Raw genomic sequence first — 19,755 nt, forward strand, 5'->3', positions numbered from 1 at the left:
CTACATATAGAACAGACACTTCAAACCTTTTTTTGTTTTACTTGTCACGCCCTGACCTTAGAGACGTTTATTTTCCTCTAGTTTGGTTAGGTCAGGGTGTGATGTGGGGTGGGCAATCTAGTTTTTCAATTTCTTTGTTTTGGCTGAGTGTGGTTTCCAATCAGAGGCAGCTGTCCATCGTTGTCTCTGATGAGGACAGTGATCGTGACAGAAGATCCCACCACAAGAAAGCCAAGCAGCGTGCGCTTACTGGGAGAACGAGCTGGACCGGGGAGAACCAACATCAAGGGAAGCACGAGAGGCATCCCCCCCAAAAAAATGTTTTGGGGGGGGCACACGGGGAGTTTGGCAGAGTCAGGGTGGAGACCTGAGCCAACTCCACGTGCTTACCTTGGGGTGCGAGTGACGGGGCAAGCACCGTGTTATGATCCATGGCCCGGAGCCTGTAGTGATGATCCATGGCACGAAGCCTCCAGTGAAGAACCATGCCCGGAGCATGTAGGGAGGATCCATGGAACGAAGCCTCCAGTGATAATCCATGGCCCGGAGCCTCCAGTGATAATCCATGGCACGGAACCTCCAGTGATAATCCATGGCACGGAGCCTCCAGTGATGATCCATGGCCCGGAGCCTGCAGTGATGATCCATGGCAAGAAGCCTCCATTGATGATCCATGGTGCGGAACCTGTAGTGGTGATCCATGACGTGGAGCCTACAGCGAAGTCCCCCGGTCCAGAGCCTCCAGCGACGTCCCCCAGTCCGGAGCCTCCATTGACGTCCCCCAGTCCGGAGCCTCCAGCGAAGGTCTGCAGTCCAGAGCCTCCAGCGACGGCCTGCAGTCCAGAGCCTCCAGCGACGGCCTGCAGTCCAGAGTCTCCAGCGGCGGCCTGCAGTCCAGAGTCTCCAGCGGCGGCCTGCAGTCCAGAGTCTTCAGCGGCGGTCGGCAGTTCAGAGCCTCTGGTGATGACCCACGGTCTGGTTCCTCTACCAACACAGAAGCGGGGGGATCAGCGGGCGGAGTGGGGGCTACGCCCCGAACCAGAGCCGCCGCCAAGAATAGATGCCCACCCAGACCCTCCCCTATAGGTTCAGGTTTGCGGCCGGGAGCCGCACCTTTGGGGGGGTACTGTCACGCCCTGACCTTAGAGACGTTTATTTTCCTCTCATTTGGTTAGGTCAGGGTGTGATGTGGGGTGGGCAATTTAGTTTTTCTATTTCTTTGTTTTGGCTGAGTGTGGTTTCCAATCAGAGGCAGCTGTCCATCATTGTCTCTGATTGGGAACCATACTTAGGCAGCCCTTTTTCCCTCCTTGAGTTGTGGGATCTTGTTTTTGTGTAGCTGTCTTGGAGCAGCCCCAGAATGTCACGTTTATCCAGTTTATTGTTTTGTTCGGTTTCACTTCAAAATAAAGGATGTGGAATTACCGGCACGCTGCGCCTTGGCTTATTTATGACAGGGAGTTTAAGGACAGTGACCGTGACATTACTGTCTTTTTTTTGCCATTTATGAATGTGTTATTCAATGCAATTCTATGGGCTATAGTAGTAAAGGCCAAATTCAATATTTTATGAAATAATTGTTGAAAAAAAAAAATGATACCTAAAGTGGTCCTAAAATTCAAACTCAAATAATTCACAAATTCACAAACTAATCAAGAGAACATCCCTGGTCATCCCACTGCATCTGATCTGGCAGACTCACTAAACACAAATTCTTTGTTTGTAAATTATGTCTGAGTGTTGGAAAATGCCCCTGGCTATCCATCAAAAAGAAGAAATAAAATTGTGCTGTCTGGTTTGCTTAATATAAGGAATTTGAATGGATTTTTACTTTTACTTTTGATAGTGAAGTATTCTTAAAACAAATACTTTTAGACTTATTCTCAAGTATTATTTTACTGGGTGACTTTTACTTTTACTGAAGTCATTTTCTATTAAGGTATCTTTACTTTTACTCAAGCATGACAATTTAGTACTTTGTCCACCACTGGTGTGTATGTGCGGGTGCACGTGTGCATGTACGGGTGTGGACTTGCAAACATGTGAGCTTGTGTGTGTCTATTATGATGGAGTCCCCATGGGAGCAGGACAATTACTGTCTGCCCCTGCAGCCCATCAGGTGTAATAAAGTGAAATACAGTTGAGGAGGAGATTATGGTGTTCGATATATATAGAGTGGGAGAGATTGTGTGCAATTGACTAGTGAGATAGAGAGACGGTAGACAAAGAGGGCGCATCAGGAAAGAATGACAGAGCGAGAGAGAGAGAAAGAGAGAGAGAATGCGATAGAGAGAGAGATGTGATTTGAGGTGCCCAAGGGTTCTGTAATTATAACAGAACTTGTGTAACCATGGGAACCTGACAGGGAGAGAGCAGCCCCCCCCCCTCGTGATTCGCCTACATACACTACACGAGAGAAACACAAGAAGAGGTCTAATAAAGTGATATATAGTTGAGGCGGAGATGATGGGGTTAGATATGTTATGTGGGAGAGATTGACAAGTGAGATAGAGAGGGTAGACAAAGAGGGCGCATCTTGAAAGAATGGCAGAGAAAGAGAGAGAGATGTGATGTGAGGTGCCCAAGGGTTCTGTAATTATAACAGAACTTGTGGAACAATGGGAACCTGACAGGGTGAGAGCAGGACCCCCCTCGTGATTCCCCTACATACACTACATGATAAATGACAAAAATTATATGGACACCTGCTCGTCGAACATCTCATTCCAAAATCATGGGCATTAATATGGAGTTGGTCCCACCTTTGCTGCTATAACAGCCTCCACTCTTCTGGGAAGGTTTTCCACTAGATGTTGGAACATTGCTGCAGGGACTTGCCTCCATTCAGCCACGAGCATTAGTGAGTCTTGGTCACTGATGTTGGCCGATTAGGCCTGGCTTGCAGTCGGCGTTCCAATTCATCCCAAATGTGTTCGATGGTGTTGAGGTCAGGCCAGTCAAGTTCTTACACACCAATCTTGACAAACCATTATTGTATGGATCTTGTTTTGTGTACGGGGGCAATGTCATGGTGAAACAGGAATGGGCTTTCCCCAAACTGTTGCCACAAAGTTGGAAGCACAGAATCATCTAGAATGTAATTGTATGCTGTAGCATTAAGATTTCCCTTTACTGGAACCAAGGGGCCAAGCCCAAACCATGAAAAACAGCCCCAGAACTATATTCCTCCTCCACCAAACTTTACAGTTGCCACTATGCATTGGGACAGGTAGTGTTCTCCTGGCATCCGCCAAATCCAGATGGTGAAGCATTTTTTACATTTTAGTCATTTAGCAGACACTCTTATCCAGAGCAACCTACAGTAGTGAATGCATACATTTCATACATTTTTTTTTCTCCATACTGGTCCCCCATGGGAATCAACCCCACCACCCTGCCGTTGCAAACACCATGCTCTACCAACTGAGCCACACGGGACCAAGCATGATTCACACTCCAGAGAACGCATTTCCACTGCTCCAGATTACAATAATGGCAAGCTTTACACCACTCCAGCCGACGCTTGGCATTGCGCATAATGACCTTAGACTTGTGTGTCTAATCCACTCATTTGAAGGGGTGTCCACATACTTTTGTATATATAGTGTATCAAGCAGATGGTAATTGAAATGCCGGATATACAATAAAGGAATATAATGGTAATTGTTCATAAATGGAAAAGGTCCCCTGTTAAAATAATGTTCAATGTCCAATTAATGAACAGCTTTTCATTCGTTTTCGGAAATCTAATGAACCTCAAATTAACACCCTGCAGGCCATTCTAATATTATGTTGCTAAGTTGGCTAAAGAGCTAACCCATCACCCATAGAGACTAACTACTGTTGTTAGATAACCCAACTATAAGATAGCGCCGATGGACATGGTAGCATCGCGACTTGCTCTTAGAAAACGTTGCTTTATTTATTTATTTTTTAAATGTAGTATCTTTTACATTATTAGCTCAGGAAATGTTTTATGTCGTTACATACAGCCGGGAAGAACTATTGGATATTAGAGCGGCGGTAACTCACCAGAAGTACCAGCATTATGAACAGGAATACGACTTCCCTGGAGAAGATCCTTTGTTCTAGAGGCCGACCCAAAACATTTTAGGCGGAGGAGAGGCACTTGAGGTGGCCTGATGGTTCAACTTATGAGGCGCGCACACCACCCACCACTTCTGAGTATATTACTTGCTAATGTTCAGTCTTCGATCATGTTTGGGATAGGCGTACCACTAGCGCCCCACCTCAACAACATCCGGTGAAATTGCAGAGTGCGAAATTCAAAGTACAAAATTCGTAAAATTAAACATTCATGAAAATACAAATGTCTTACATCGTTTAAAAGCTTAACTTCTTGTTAATCCAGACACTTTGTCAGATTTCAAAAAGGCTTTACGGCGAAAGCACACCATGCGATTATCTGAGGACGCGCCCCGCATACAAAAGCATTACAAACATTTTCCAAACAAGCAGAGGCGTCACGAAAGTCAGAAATAGCGATAAAATAAAACACTTACCTTTGAAGATCTTTCTCTGTTTGCAATCACAAGGGTCCCAGCTACATAACAAATGGTCCTTTTGTTTGATGGTCCTTTTGTTCGATATCCCAAAAAAGTCAGTTTAGTTGGTGCGCTTGACTCAGTAATCCACCTGTTTCCCTCGTTCAAAATGCATACAAATGAATCCCGAAAGTTACCAATAAACTTCGTCCAAACAAGTCAAACAACGTTTCTAATCAATCCTAAGGTACCCTAATATGTAAATAAACAATACAATTTAAGACAGAGAATAGTATGTTAATTTACGGAGATAACGAAGTGCGCGCCCTCACCGACGCGCGCCAAAATACTACAGCCAAAATGGGAGCCACCTAGAAAAACTACAAATTCTAGCTCATTTTTCAAAAAAACAAGCCTGAACCTCTTTCTAAAGCCCTAGGAACTGCAATCTGGGAGGTTTTCAATTGATATTCACATAGACAGCCATTTGAATGAGTGGTGAGCTCAAAAAAATAATATTCTGAATGGATTCTCCTCACGTTTTCGTCTGCCATATCAGTTCTGTTACACTCACAGACATTATTTTAACAGTTTTGGAAACTTTAGAGTGTTTTCTATCCAATACTACCTATATGGATATGCTAGCTTCTGGGCCTGAGTAACAGGCAGTTTACTTTGGGCACCTCAGTCATCCAAACTTCCGAATACTGCCCCCTATCCCGAAGAAGATAACAAAGTTTATAAGCTTAGAGCAAGGATTTCTTTCCAGAGAGACATCGGGGCCTGTAACATACTTTGTTTCACGGAAACATGGCTCTCTCGGGATACTTTGTCTGAGTCAGTAAAGCCAGCAGGATTCTCAGTACATCGCGCAGACTGGAATAAATATCTCTCCAGCAAGCAGAAGGGTGTGGGTAGGTGTGTTTTATGATTAACGAGTCATGGTAAAATTCTAGGAACATACAGGAACTCAAGTCATTTTGTTCACCTGACCTAGAATAACTCACAATTAAATGCGACCATATTATCTTCCAAGAGAATTCTCCTCCGTCATCGCCACGGCCGTTTACATCCCCCCTCCAGCCGAAACCTCAACGGCCCTCAAAGAACTTCACTGGACTTTATGCAAACTGTAAACCACATATCCTGAGACTGCATTTATTGTCGCTGGGGATTTTAACAAAGCAAATCTGAGGACTAGGCTGCCGAAATTATATCAACATGTTGACTGTCCTACTCGCGCTACTAAGACTCTCGACCATTACTATTCTAACTTCCGGGATGCTTACAAGGCCCTCCCCCGCCCTTCGTTTCAGCAAAACTGGCCACGATTCCATCTTGCTCCTCCCATCCTATAGGCATAAACTCAAACAGGAAGTACCCGTGCTTCATACTATTCAACACTGATCTGACCAATCAGAATCCACACTTCTGTGGACTGGGATATGTTCCGGGTAGCATGCAAAAATAATCTAGACGCATACACAGATATGGTGACTGAGTTCATAAGGAAGTGTATAAGAGATGCAGTACCCACTGTGACTACTAAAACCTACCTGAACCAGAAACCGTGGATAGATGGTAGCATTCCCTTGAAACTGAAAGCGCAAACCACCGCATTGAACAATGGCAAGGCAACTAGTAATATGGCAGAATATAATCAGTGTAGTTATTCACTCCGCAAGGCAATCACACAAGCTAAACGTCAGTATAGAGACAACATGGAGTCGAAATTCAATGGCTCAGACACAAGACGTATGTGGCAGGGAATACAGATAATCACAGACTACAAAAGGAAAACCAGCCACGTCGCCGAGACCGACGTCTTGCTTCTGCACAGGCTAAACACATTCTTTGCACGCTTTGAGGATAACACAGTCCCACCGAAGCTACCAAGGCCTGTGGGCTCTCCTTCTCCGTGGCCGATGTGAGTAAAACATTTAAACGTGTTAACCCTCGCAAGGCAGCCGGTCCAGATGGCATCCCTAGCCGTGTCCTCAGAGCATGCGCAGACCAGCTGTCTGGTGTGTTTATGGGCATATTCAATCTCTCCCTATCCCAGTATGCTGTCCCCACATGCTTCAAGATGGCCACCATTGTTCTTGTACCCAAGAAGGAAAAGTTAACTGAACTTAATGCCCCATAGTATTCACCTCTGTCATCATGAAGTGCTTTGAGAGACTAGTCAAGGATCATATCACCTCTACCTTACCTGCCACCCTAGACCCACTTTAATTTGCTTACCGCCCCAATAGATCCACAGATGATCCAAATGCAATTACTCTGCACACTGCCCAATCCCATCTGGACAAGATAAATACATATGTAAGAATGCTGATTATTGGCTATAGCTCAGCGTTCAACAACATAGTACCCTCCAAACTCATCATTAAGCTTGAGGCCCTGGGTCTGAACCCCACCCTGTACAACTGGGTCCTGGACTTCCTGACGGGCCACCCCCAGGTGGTGAAGGTAGGAAACATCACGTTCCCTCCACTGATCCTCAACACTGGGGTCCCACAAGGGTGCGTGCTCAGCCCCCTCCTGTACTCCCTGTTCACTCATGACTAAGTGGCCGAGCATGCCTCCAACTTAATCATCAAATTTGCAGACAACACAACAGTAGTAGGCTTGATTACCAACGATGATGAGACAGCCTACAGGGAGGAGGTGAGGGCTCTGAGAGTGTGGTGCCTAGAAAATAACCTCTCACACAATGTCAACAAAACAAAGGAGATGATTGTGGACTTCAGGAAACAGCAGAGGTTGCACCCCCCTATCTACATCGACGGGACCGCAGTGGAGAAGGTGGAATGCTTCAAGTTCCTTGGCATACACATCACTAACAAACTGAAATAGACCACCCACACAGACAGTGTGGTGAAAAAGGCACAACAGAGCCTCTTCAACCTCAGGAGGTGAAAGAAATTTGGCTTGTCACCTAAAACCCTCACCATTTTTTACAGATACCCAATTGAAAGCATCCTGTCGGGCTGTATCCCTGCCTGGTATGGCAACTGCACCGCCCGCAACCACAAGACTCTCCAGAGGGTGGTGCAGTCTGCCTAAAGCATTACCGGGGGCAAACTACCCGCCCTCCAGGACACCTACAGTACCCGATGTCACAGGAAGGCCAAAAAGATCATCAAGGACATCAGCCACCCGAGCCATTGCTGTTCACCCCACTATCATCCAGAAGGCGAGGTCAGTACAGGTGCATCAAAGCTGGGACCGAGAGACTGAAAAACAGCTTCTATCTCAAGGCCATCAGACTGTTAAACAGCCATCACTAGCACATTAGAGGCTGCTGCCTGTAGGCATAGACTAGGAATCAATACCACTTTAAGGAATGGAACACTAGTCACTTTAATAATGTTTACATATCTGAAATTACTCATCTCATATGTATATACTGTATTCTATACTATTCTATGGTATCTTAGTCACTTAATAATGCTTACATATCTTGCATTACTCATCTCATATGTATATACTGTTTTTCTATACTATTCTACTGTATCTTAGTCCGTTCCGCTCTAACATTGCTCGTCCATATGTATATAGTTTTAATTCATTCCTACTTAGATTTGTGTGTATTGGGTATATGTTGTGTAATTTGTTAGATATTACATGTTAGATATTACTGCACTGTCAGAGATAGAAGCACAAGCATTTTGCTACACCCACAATAACATCTGCTAATCATGTGTATGTGACCAATACACTTTGATTTGATTTTTCCTTAACCCTCATATAAGGTGACTGTGACAGCCTATGCAAATCATCAGACCTCACCACGGCCACACATACTTGGGCTCCAACCGTGTTTTCACTTCAAAGGCTGTAGTGTTGGCACCTTGGCCATGTCTTCGGGACTTGGGTTACAGAGAGGGGAGATCACAGACAACTATTTCCTCTAATAAATAAATAATAGGAGGTCATTAATCAGCATCAAACTGATGGCCACATCCAGACATACGATGCTGTAGCAGGGAGATTCTGGGCTTTAATAGCGCACGCCCACGCAAGACCCACACCTCATTAGCCTTCAGGAAGGTATGTGAAGTCCATCATAGAAGGATTAGTCTGCGCTGTCATGAAATGTAAAGGAAGAGAGGAGGCCTTACATTGGATGTAGCTATTATTTTCTAATCTGTTCTCTTTTTCTCAAAGCTCAAACTCTCAGAAAGAGAGATGTGGTGATGTTGTAAAGCTTCGACCTCTCAGATAGAGATGATGTGATATTGTACAAGGGGGTGCTGTAGCTGTATTAGATCATCTGAGGAAAGAGGGGATTATGGGTTTCAAAGGAAAAAAGGAGAGAAAACAATGTGAAAGCTGTTCCCTGTAGACGACGGAGAGATGGTGATATTAACCAGGTCACTCCCCTCCTCTCCTACACCTCTGAAATGCTTTATGAGGTGAGGATAACTTCATATGCCTACAGTGCCTTGCAAAAGTATTCTTCCCCCTTGGCATTTTTTACTATTTTGTTGCATTGCAACCTGTAATTTAAATAGATTTTTATGTGGATTTCATGTAATGGACATATACAAAACAGTTCAAATTGGTGAAGTGAAATGAAATAAATAACTTGTTTCAAAAAATGCAAAAAAATTTCAAACAGAAAAGTGGTGCGTGCATATGTATTCACCCCCTTTGCTATGAAGCCCCTGAATAAGATCTGATGCAACCAATTACCTTCAGAAGTCATATAACTAGTTAGATTGCACACAGGTGGACTTAATTTAAGTGTCACATGATCTCAGTATATATACACCTGTTCTGAAAGGCCCCAGAGTCTGCAACACCACTAAGCAAGGGGCACCACCAAGCAAGCGGCACCATGAAGACCAAGGAGCTCTCCAAACAGGTCAGGGACAAAGTTGTGGAGAAGAACACATCAGGGTTGGGTTATAAAAAAAAATCAAAAACTTTGAACATCCTGCGGAGCACCATTGAATCCATTATTAAAAAAAGGAAAGAATATGGCACCACAACAAACCTGCCAAGAGAGGGCTGCCCAACAAAACTCACGGACCAGGCAAGGAGGGCATTAATAAGAGAGGCAGCAAAGACACCAAAGATAACCCTGAAGGAGCTGCAAAGCTCCACAGCAGAGATTGGAGTATCTGTCCATAGGACCACTATGCTGTACCCTCCACAGAGCTGGGCTTTACGGAAGAGTGGCCAGAAAAAAGCCATTGCTCAATCAATAAAAAAATTAAAAAACACGTTTGGTGTTCGTCAAAACGTATGTGGGAGAATCAAACATATGGAAGAAGATACTCTGGTCAGATGAGACTAAAATTTAGCTTTTTGGCTAAGGAAAACGCTACGTCTGGCGCAAACCCAACACCTCATCACCCCGAGACCACCATCCCCACAGTGAAGCATGGTGGTGGCAGCATCATGCTGTGGGGATATTTTTCATCGGCAGGGACTAGGAAACTGGTCAGAATTGAAGGAATGATGGATGGAGCTAAATACAGGGAAATTCTTGAGGCAAACCTGTTTCAGTCTTCCAGAGTCTTCCAGAGATTTGAGACTAGGACGAAGGTTCATTTCCAGCAGGAAAATGACCCTAAGCATACTGCTACAGCAACCCTCGAGTGGTTTAAGGGGAAACATATAAATGTTTTTGAATGGCCTAGTCAAAGCCCAGACCTCAATCCAATTGAGAATCTGTGGTCTGACTTAAAGATTGCTGTATACCAGCGGAACCCATCCAACTTGAAAGAGCTGGAGCAGTTTTGCCTTGAAGAATGGGCAAAATCCCAGTGGCTAGATGTGCCAAGCTTATAGAGACATACCCCAAGAGACTTTCAGCTGTAACTGCTGCAAAAGGTGGCTCTACAAAGTATTGACTTTGGGGGGGGTGAATGGTTATACACACTCAAGGTCTGTTTTTTTTGTCTTATTTCTTGTTGGTTTCACAATAAAAATATATATATTTTGCATCTTCAAAGTGGTAGGCATGTTGTGTAAATCAAATGATACAAACCTGTAACGCTTGGGCGTAGTGGGTGCAGAGTCAGGAGCAGGAAGCAGAGAATGCAGGGTAGTGTTTTTAATAACACAGAACGGAAAATCACAAACCGCCCCAACAGCGAACTAGGGCGCACACAAAACCAAAGTGCCCAAACTCATGGGACAGAACAGGTTGGCACAAAATACGCACTCGCACCTCAAAATACAATGAGCGTGCAATCACAAGCTATACACAGATCAAGTAATCCCACACACAGAGCAGGCGGGCCTCCTGGCTAAAATTGCCCAGCTAATCAGCCCAAACTAAAAACAGGTGCACACAATAAACGGAAAGGGGGAAAAGGGAATCAGTGGCAGCTAGTAGGCCAGCGACGACGACCGCCGAGCGCCACCCAAACAGGAGGGGGAGCTACCTACGGTAGGAGTCGTGACAACCCCCCCCCCAAAAAAAAATAAATTTTAATTCCAGGTTGTAAGGAAACAAAATAGGAAAAATGCCAAGGAGGGTGAATACTTTCGCCAGCCACTTTACCTCCTGGGAATTATTTGTCTTACATTGTGTTTTTTTTCCCTCCCTTTTCCCCAAAGGAGGCTATTTTGCACCACTGTGTAAGCACGGCATTACCTCGATGCCCTGTGGGATTATAGATATTGTGCATATTCAGCTATCTTTCCCAGTGATTTATACAAGGGCCTTGGAGGTTTGTGTACTGGTGTCATTGTTTGAAGGTTAACTGCACTATACTTGTACACTGTAACTTCCCAAATCATATATTATTACCAGCAATGGAATATAAAGGATCCTCCTCCTCTATTGGAGGGACTGCCACTACCATGTCCTATCCATCAACAACTGATGATAGGCTTTTGGATAAGGGTCCCTTTCAATCACAACAGTTCACAGGGACTGCCAAGGATGAAGCCAAATAGAGCTCTGCCCTCTAGGAAATTCATATTTTGTGATAATAAGTAAACACTGCACAGCAAAAATGTGGGTTTTTAAGTCTCAGTGTTGTGGTAAAAAAGTGTTTGTTTTTTTATTCTAGTGGAATCAACACCACATGGCGTGGTTGTTACTTGATTGTGTTGGGAGGGGCCTTATTATCATATTTCCCAGCATTCTTTGTTGCAGGTTTCTTATTAGAATAGTTTGTTTTAATATCAGTATTTCTGCATGCACATTGATTTATCAATTGATCTTATACTACATAAAGATAAAAAACAATTTTCTAAACTAATCCAATCTGTATGTGGTTGAATTTATTCAACCGGTATTCAAATGGTTTAGGTAGTCTAATTTATCATTCTTCCCTACCTTGGCAGTTATTTTATCTGCAGATTGCAAGTGATTTAAAGTTCCAATTGTTGGATATCCTAACTCTAGCTGGATTCCAATAGGAATTGTATAGCATTTCACAACCCAGAGTAATGTGACTCACCGATGTGGCAAACTAGGAGTTTCAGACCACTGTTATGGTAAAACTAAACCAAGTATGGTATATTCCCAAAAAGTAATGTATTATCATAAATAATAAAAACATCATGATTTTTTTTCTTTTGGGAAGGTTTTATTGTTGCATTTCCTTTAAAAAAAGCTCATATCTATTTTTGTACATCATTTTATACACACAGAAACGGTATAAAAGCATAAAAAACAGCATTTGAATATTACATTTAAAATTGTTAAAAAGTACATGTTAAACACAAATAGAAACAACCATGAATAAAATTACTTTTTCTTGTAAAACAATCTGTAAAAGCCATATAAAATGTGTATAAATGATTTAACAAAGGTAAAACATTTTTAACCTCTATGGGCTATGTGGGACGCAAGCGTCCCACCCCTGGTACACCCTATCAACAACAGGTGAAATATCAAGAGCGCCAAATTTGAAAACAATTAAATGTCATAATTCAAATTTCTCAAACATACAACTATCTTACACCCTTTGAAAGATAAACATCTCCTTAACCTCTCTGGGCTAGGCGGGACGAATTCGTCCCACCTACGCAACAGCCAGTTGAATCCCGTGGTGCGATTTTCAAATACCTTAGAAATGCTATTACTTCAATTTCTCAAACATATGACTATTTTACAGCATTTTAAAGACAAGACTCTCGTTAATCTAACCACACTGTCCGATTTCAAAAAGGCTTTACAACGAAAGCAAAACATTAGATTATGTCAGCAGAGTACCCAGCCAGAAATAATCAGACACCCATTTTTCAAGCTAGCATATGTCACAAAAACCCAGAAGACAGCTAAATGCAGCACAAACCTTTGATGATCTTCATCAGATGACACACCTAGGACATTATGTTATCCTCTTACATCTAGACGTTCCGCTAGCGGAACACCTGCTCCAATATCCAATGATAGGCGTGGCGCAAATGACAAATTCCTCAAAAATACAAAAACTTCAATTTTTCAAACATATGACTATTTTACACCATTTTAAAGACAAGACTCTCGTTAATCTAACCACACTGTCCGATTTCAAAAAGGCTTTACAACGAAAGCAAAACATTAGATTATGTCAGCAGAGTACCCAGCCAGAAATAATCAGACACACATTTTTCAAGCTAGCATATAATGTCACAAAAAACAAAACCACAGATAAATGCAGCACTAACCTTTGATGAGCTTCATCAGATGACAACCCTAGGACATTATGTTATACAATGCATGCATGTTTTGTTCAATCAAGTTCATATTTATATCAAAAACCAGCTTTTTTACATTAGCATGTGACGTTCAGAACTAGCATACCCCCCGCAAACCTCCGGTGAATTTACTAAATTACTCACGATAAACGTTCACAAAAAACATAACAATTATTTTAAGAATTATAGATACAGAACTCCTCTATGCACTCGATATGTCCGATTTTAAAATAGCTTTTCGGTGAAAGCACATTTTGCAATATTCTCACTAGATAGCCCAGCCATCACGGCTAGCCATTTAGACACCGAGCAAGTTTAGCCCTGACCAAACTCCGATTTACTATTACAAAAGTTTGATTACCTTCGTTGTCTTCGTCAGAATGCACTCCCAGGACTGCTACTTCAATAACAAATGTTGGTTTGGTCCAAAATAATCCATCGTTATATCCAAATAGCGGCGTTTTGTTCGTGCGTTCTAGACACTATCCGAAATGGTAAATCAGGGTTACGAGCATGGCGCAATTCGTGACAAAAGATTTCTAAATATTCCATTACCGTACTTCGAAGCATGTCAACCACTGTTTAAAATCAATTTTTATGCCATTTTTCTCGTAAAAAAGCGATAATATTCCAACCGGGAATCTCCGTTTAGGTAAACAGAGGAAAGAAAACAAAGCTTTCGGTCGACGCGGGCACGAGCCTGAGTCTCACAGTACTGTAACCAGCCACTACCCAAACGCGCTACTTTGTTTCAACCAGAGCCTGCAAAGCCACGATTCAGCTTTTTGCCGCCTTCTGAGAGCCTATGGCAGCCTTAGGAAGTGTCACGTAACAGCAGAGATCCTTTGTAATGGATAGAGATGGCAAAGAAGGCCAAGAAAGGGTAAGACAGGGTACTTCCTGTACAGAAAATGTCTCAGGTTTTGGCCTGCCAAATGAGTTCTGTTATACTCACAGACACCATTCAAACAGTTTTAGAAACTTTGGAGTGTTTTCTATCCAAAGCTAATAATTTTATGCATATTCTAGTTTCTGGGCAGGAGTAATAATCAGATTAATCGGGTATGTTTTTTATCCGGCTGTGAAAATACTGCCCCTTATCCATAACATGTTAAACAATACATGCATGTTTTGTTCAATCAAGTTCATATTTATATCAAAAAACTGCTTTTTACATTAGCATGTGACGTTCAGAACTAGCATACCCCCCGCAAACTTCCGGTGAATTTACTAAATTACTCACGATAAACGTTCACCAAAAAGCATAACAATTATTTTCAGAATTATAGATACAGAACTCCTCTATGCACTCGATATGTCCGATTTTAAAATAGCTTTTCGGTGAAAGCACATTTTGCAATATTCTGAGTAGATAGCCCGGCATCACAGGGCTAGCTATTTAGACACCCAGCAAGTTTAGCACTCACCAAAGTCAGATTTACTATAAGAAAAATGTTATTACCTTTGGTGTTCTTCGTCAGAATGCACTCCCAGGACTTCTACTTCAATAACAAATGTTGGTTTGGTCCCAAATAATCCATTGTTATATCCAAATAGCGGCGTTTTGTTCGTGCGTTCAAGACACTATCCGAAAGGGTAAAAAAGGGTGACGAGCATTGCGCATTTCGTGACAAAAAAATTCTAAATATTCCATTACCGTACTTCGAAGCATGTCAACCGCTGTTTAAAATCCTATTTATGCCATTTTTCTTGTAAAAAAGCGATAATATTCAGACCGGGAATCTGCATTTAGGTAAACAGACGAAATATAATAAAGCATGGGGTCGACTCGGGCACGCGCCTAAGCCCATTGTCCTCTGATCGGCCACTTGCCAAAAGCGTAAATGTGTTTCAGCCTGGGGCTGCCTCGATATCATTCAGCTTTTTCCCGGGCTCTGAGAGCCTATGGGAGCCGTAGGAAGTGTCACGTTACAGCAAAGATCCTCAGTCTTCAATAAAAAGAGCCAAGATGAACAACAACTTGTCAGACAGGCCACTTCCTGTAAGGAATCTTCTCAGGTTTTTGCCTGCCATATGAGTTCTGTTATACTCACAGACACCATTCAAACAGTTTTAGAAACTTTAGGGTGTTTTCTATCCAAAGCCAATAATTATATGCATATTCTAGTTGCTGGGCAGGAGTAGTAACCAGATTAAATCGGGTACGTTTTTTTATCCGGCCGTGTCAATACTGCCCCCTACCCCCAACAGGTTAAAATGTCTTAAAAACTTTTGGAGCTGGACGTAATGTGTGGGGAGCAGGAAAGAGACTGGGGCTCGCAGGTTGACTGGGACCAGCCTCAGGGTCCTGAGGTAAGATCCCAGCCAGAACATGCAAGGGCCTGGATCTTGTTGTTGACCGGGGAGTGGCAAGAGTTAGGTGTAACACTGTGTAGCGGCTGCCCAGGAACGAGTAGAGGTCAGGCAAGCCTTTCCCCCCCTTGAACCTGGACCTCTTGACCACCTCCCTCTTCAGCCTCTCCCACTTCCTTCCCCAAAGGAAGTGAAAGACCATCCGTTCTAGAGCTAAAAGAGTTGTTAGTGGGGGGATATAAACAGAACTGAGTAATAAAAGCACAGGTAAAATCACAGCTTTAATGACTAAAACCTTGCCCTCAAGTCAGCTGTCGAAGTCCCCAAAAACCCAGTCTCTGTCTTACTGTCCCCAGGATCCCACTACAGTTGCCGCTCACCACTCCCTCCCAGTCAAACTTTACCCCCAGTACCCTTATGTCAGTCATTTTAACTGTAAGTCGTAGTCTGGTCAAGTCCTGAAAAATTGGGCCTCTGTCTTGCCTCTGTTCAGTCTCGCCCCAGCAGCTCGTCAGTACCAGTCAGTCATGTCCAGGGTCCTGTCGACAGATAAAAAGTCAGGGTATTAAATGTTGACGTCATCCATGTAAAATACACACTTGGCGGTCATCCCCCCACTCCCCGGATACCCACCCCACTGATCCGTTGGTCCCCTCGCAAAACCTGTGCTAGTGGTTCGATGCAGGCCACACACAGAAAAGGAAATAACAGGCACCCCTAACAGATGCCGCAGCGTACTCCCACTGCTTTTGACAAATGCCCATTTACAAGGATTTTGCTGGTAATGCCGTAATAATACAATATTCACTTAGACACTCACTTGGTGAAGGCTACAGGACTGATAGCCATTAAATGCAACAATCATGTCTCTGTCATTAGCAAACACAGTCATGACTGGTACCTCTAAAATTCACTCGAAAGGCACCCTGGGAAATACATATGCAAATAAGGCTTTACACTCTACTACAGTCTTAAAACAACACCCACAAATGAGTCATTGTAACACAACAGGTCTTAATTCCTTAACACTGAGAAAGTTTAATAGCATCAGCTCTAATTAAGAGTTCATTTAATGGTCCAATGCAGCTGTTTCAGACCATTGAATTCAGACAACAATCAAAGCTATATACAGGTATTGTCAGATCCGGTGGAAGGAGAACATAATTAACATAGGTCCTTGAAAGCTTTACTGAACAGCTCAGTCTTTAGCTGTGCCTTAAACGAGGCCAGAGACTCTGCAGCCCTGACAGTGACTGGAAGTGCGTTCCATAGCCGAGGAGCCGCACAACTGAAAGCACTACCACCCATAGTTTTTAGTGTGCTGTGGGGCTGCTGAAGGGAGATGGACCTGGAGGAGCGAAAGGGTGCATGGGGTAGGATGAAGTCAGACAGATACTTGGGTCCAGAATTGCCCTGTAGATGCACTTTAGATGTGCTCCCATCCTTAGTTGTTAGCGACCATATTGTATTCTCTGCATTCTCTGTGTAATTGAAGTCTGTTTGAATTAGCTTCAGTAACTATTTGATTTAGTGTCTCTGTACTGACTTCATTACATAGTTTCTTCGGATAGCCTGATGTATTCCTTAATAGAGTATATTTGTCTTTGCCTAGTCATCACAGATGCTCTTATATAAGTCTGCTTTGGAGATTGATTTCCACATTTTCTGAAAATATTTGAGATCTTTGCAGCTTTTTGCTTTTGTTTGGCAAATGGTCATTCAATTATTTACATTGTATCATTGTACAGAACGTAAATTCATTTAGTTTTGATTTCCCTCATAGCTCTTCAATACTCTGCAAATATACACACTCATACAGTACAGTATGTGACCGACCGGCTCGATTCGGTCTTATGTAGCAATGGTGTTTTTTACATTGGATAAAAGTAGAGACTCAGAGCTAGAAACTAGTATATCATACACTACAGTTGAGGAACAATGGGAAAGTAATTCTGCTTTGAAAGTTGATAAACTTGTAACCTCACTTTTGAGAAAAATGGGCCTTGAATTTTTTGGTACCTAATAAGGAGCTATTCTTTGTCTACACCCATTCAGCATAGTTCACACCCTCTTAAGCTTTAGCCCCACCCATCTCGTTAAGGATTCACATGTGAGGCTATGTACTAAACAACCAAAGATTTCAAGACTAAAGGCTGGTTTATACTATGGATGTGTTCGTAAATTTAATCTGGAGTGCCAGAGTGTTCTGGGCATTCATAAACTAAGAGCGTTGCCAGATTGCCCGTTTGTAAATTCAGAGCGTTACGCTCTCGGAGCGTTCAGAGCACAGACTGGACGCTCTGGCCGAGTAGTAGGGTTGATCCGAGCGTTCTGACTCAACAACAGCAGTCAAGCACCCAAAATAACTGGCTAACGTTGACTACCTTGCTAGATACTTCCAGACACAACTGAGAGAACAGCTCACTTTGACCATTTTACTCGCACTAGCAGAGCTAGTTAGGCTATTTTTATGTTAGTGACTGCAACTGTGCTGTTGACAACAATTTAATTACGTTTTTTTGCCAACATTTACTGACACCCGCCATATTCAACGGGTGTTGAGCGTTCATAAATTCGTCAGTTATTCTGCGCTCTGGCACACTCAGATGAGAATGCTCTGAAATGAAAGTAGATAACCAGATCGAATTTATCAGCTATGTGATATCTTTCAAAAAAGCTGCATTAGAAAGGATTACCTACACATACTGACCAGCTCATGTTATGGACAGAAGTGTGTTACTGTACATGGCAGACCAATCCGAACTCATCTATCAGCATGTCCAGCCCACTCATTATCTCAGACAATCATGGCTTGCGGGAAGGTTTCTCGCTTTTTCCATGGCTAAACCAACTTGGATCTTAATTAAAAATGTTATTAGTATTTACAGATGGCATACAAGTTTGCTATTAAGGCACATGAAAGTTCACGTTCCAGAAGACATTTCTGCCCAAAAACGTATTTTGATTTAAAAAAAGGTTTACATTCAATTGGAGCTCGTTTCCTGATACGAGTCACGTATGTTTGTCTGCTTGTGCACACACACTTATTTTTGTATCTCTGTTTTTGTTTCCAGACCTCCACCACCACAGTGAACATAGTGGTGACTGATGTCAACGATAACAATCCTAAGTTTGATCTGACCCTACCCAGAAACCTCACTGTCCAGGAGGAGGAGGCAAACACGTTTGTGGGTCAAGTCACGGTAAGCACATCTGATGGGCTAAAGATGCAAACAATATGGTAGTATGTTTTTTGAAATTCACCTGAATACCTTGAATGTGAATATTAAGAAAAACAACCTTACTTTCACCTGCCATTTCCTAGCATTTCCCTTATTTCTACCTTTCTACCTGGCACAGCTTACTAAGCAGGCCTTCTTTACCCTTTCTCTAACCCAGCTACTCCCAAAGTCCCACAGGTGTCCACAGCAACAATTGTGGCGAAAACTCCAACAGGCTCTAATTGACTGAAATACAATTCTTTGCTGAGTTGGGATCAAAATTATTACCTTTCCCTAGTGATATCATTACTTTGGTTTGGGCTGCACCCCGATAAATGATGACACATGAAGTGTTAAAGGGCAATTCCACGACTTTTCAACCTCATTTTCATTATCTCCAGCACATTACCAGTGTCTAGATACAGTTTGTGAAAACAGCGCATTTCTACGTTTATACTTTGTCTCACTTTTAACTTTGTTTGGAACATGGGGTATGTGTATTTTAAAAAAAACAGCAACAACAAATGCTGAGAAAGAAAAAACAAATATACAGTTTTCCTAGGCATGACCATGTTGCATCAAGACCATGTTTAAAAAAGAAGAAATACAAACTTCCATGACATTTACATTAATTAATGAAATCAGTGGACTGATTACAGTTCTGCATAGGGATATGATAGGTAGGTAAAACTCCCACTAAATTGTATGTTCACCCACACTGTGCCAGAGCAGATCAGTGAATGACAATTCACAGAAAATAATGATTCCTTTTTAAAGTGCTAGAAGAGAGATAAGGGTAATTTTTATGGGAACGGGAGCTCCTCAAGGTGAGAGTTACTTTGTGTTGCATCATGCTGACACACATTCTAATCTGTCTTCACATCCACCAACCATGGAACACCAAGACTGATCTCTGACTTTAAAGTTCCCACATCTCTATTATTTATTTTCCTAAGTTACTAACATAGACTACATATGACACAGAAATGGATAGGGGAAGTAATACATGTATCAATAGCATACAAAATAAATGCATTGGTGCATTTTAAACAAAAAATAAA

At 42.6% G+C, this 19,755-nt stretch overlaps 1 protein-coding gene across 1 annotated transcript in view; it reads left to right on the forward strand.

Moving 5' to 3' along the window:
* The window catches only part of LOC106607182 (protocadherin-15), a 371,077-nt gene that overhangs the window by 196,921 nt on the left and 154,401 nt on the right, over positions 1-19,755 (forward strand). The window contains exon 18 of the mRNA XM_045720950.1: positions 18,548-18,676. Within this exon, the coding sequence (XP_045576906.1) occupies positions 18,548-18,676 (129 nt within the window). The remainder of the gene's footprint in view (positions 1-18,547; positions 18,677-19,755) is intronic.

Source organism: Salmo salar, chromosome ssa01 (genome assembly GCF_905237065.1).
Source record: "Salmo salar chromosome ssa01, Ssal_v3.1, whole genome shotgun sequence".
NCBI classification, from domain to species: Eukaryota; Metazoa; Chordata; class Actinopteri; order Salmoniformes; family Salmonidae; genus Salmo; species Salmo salar.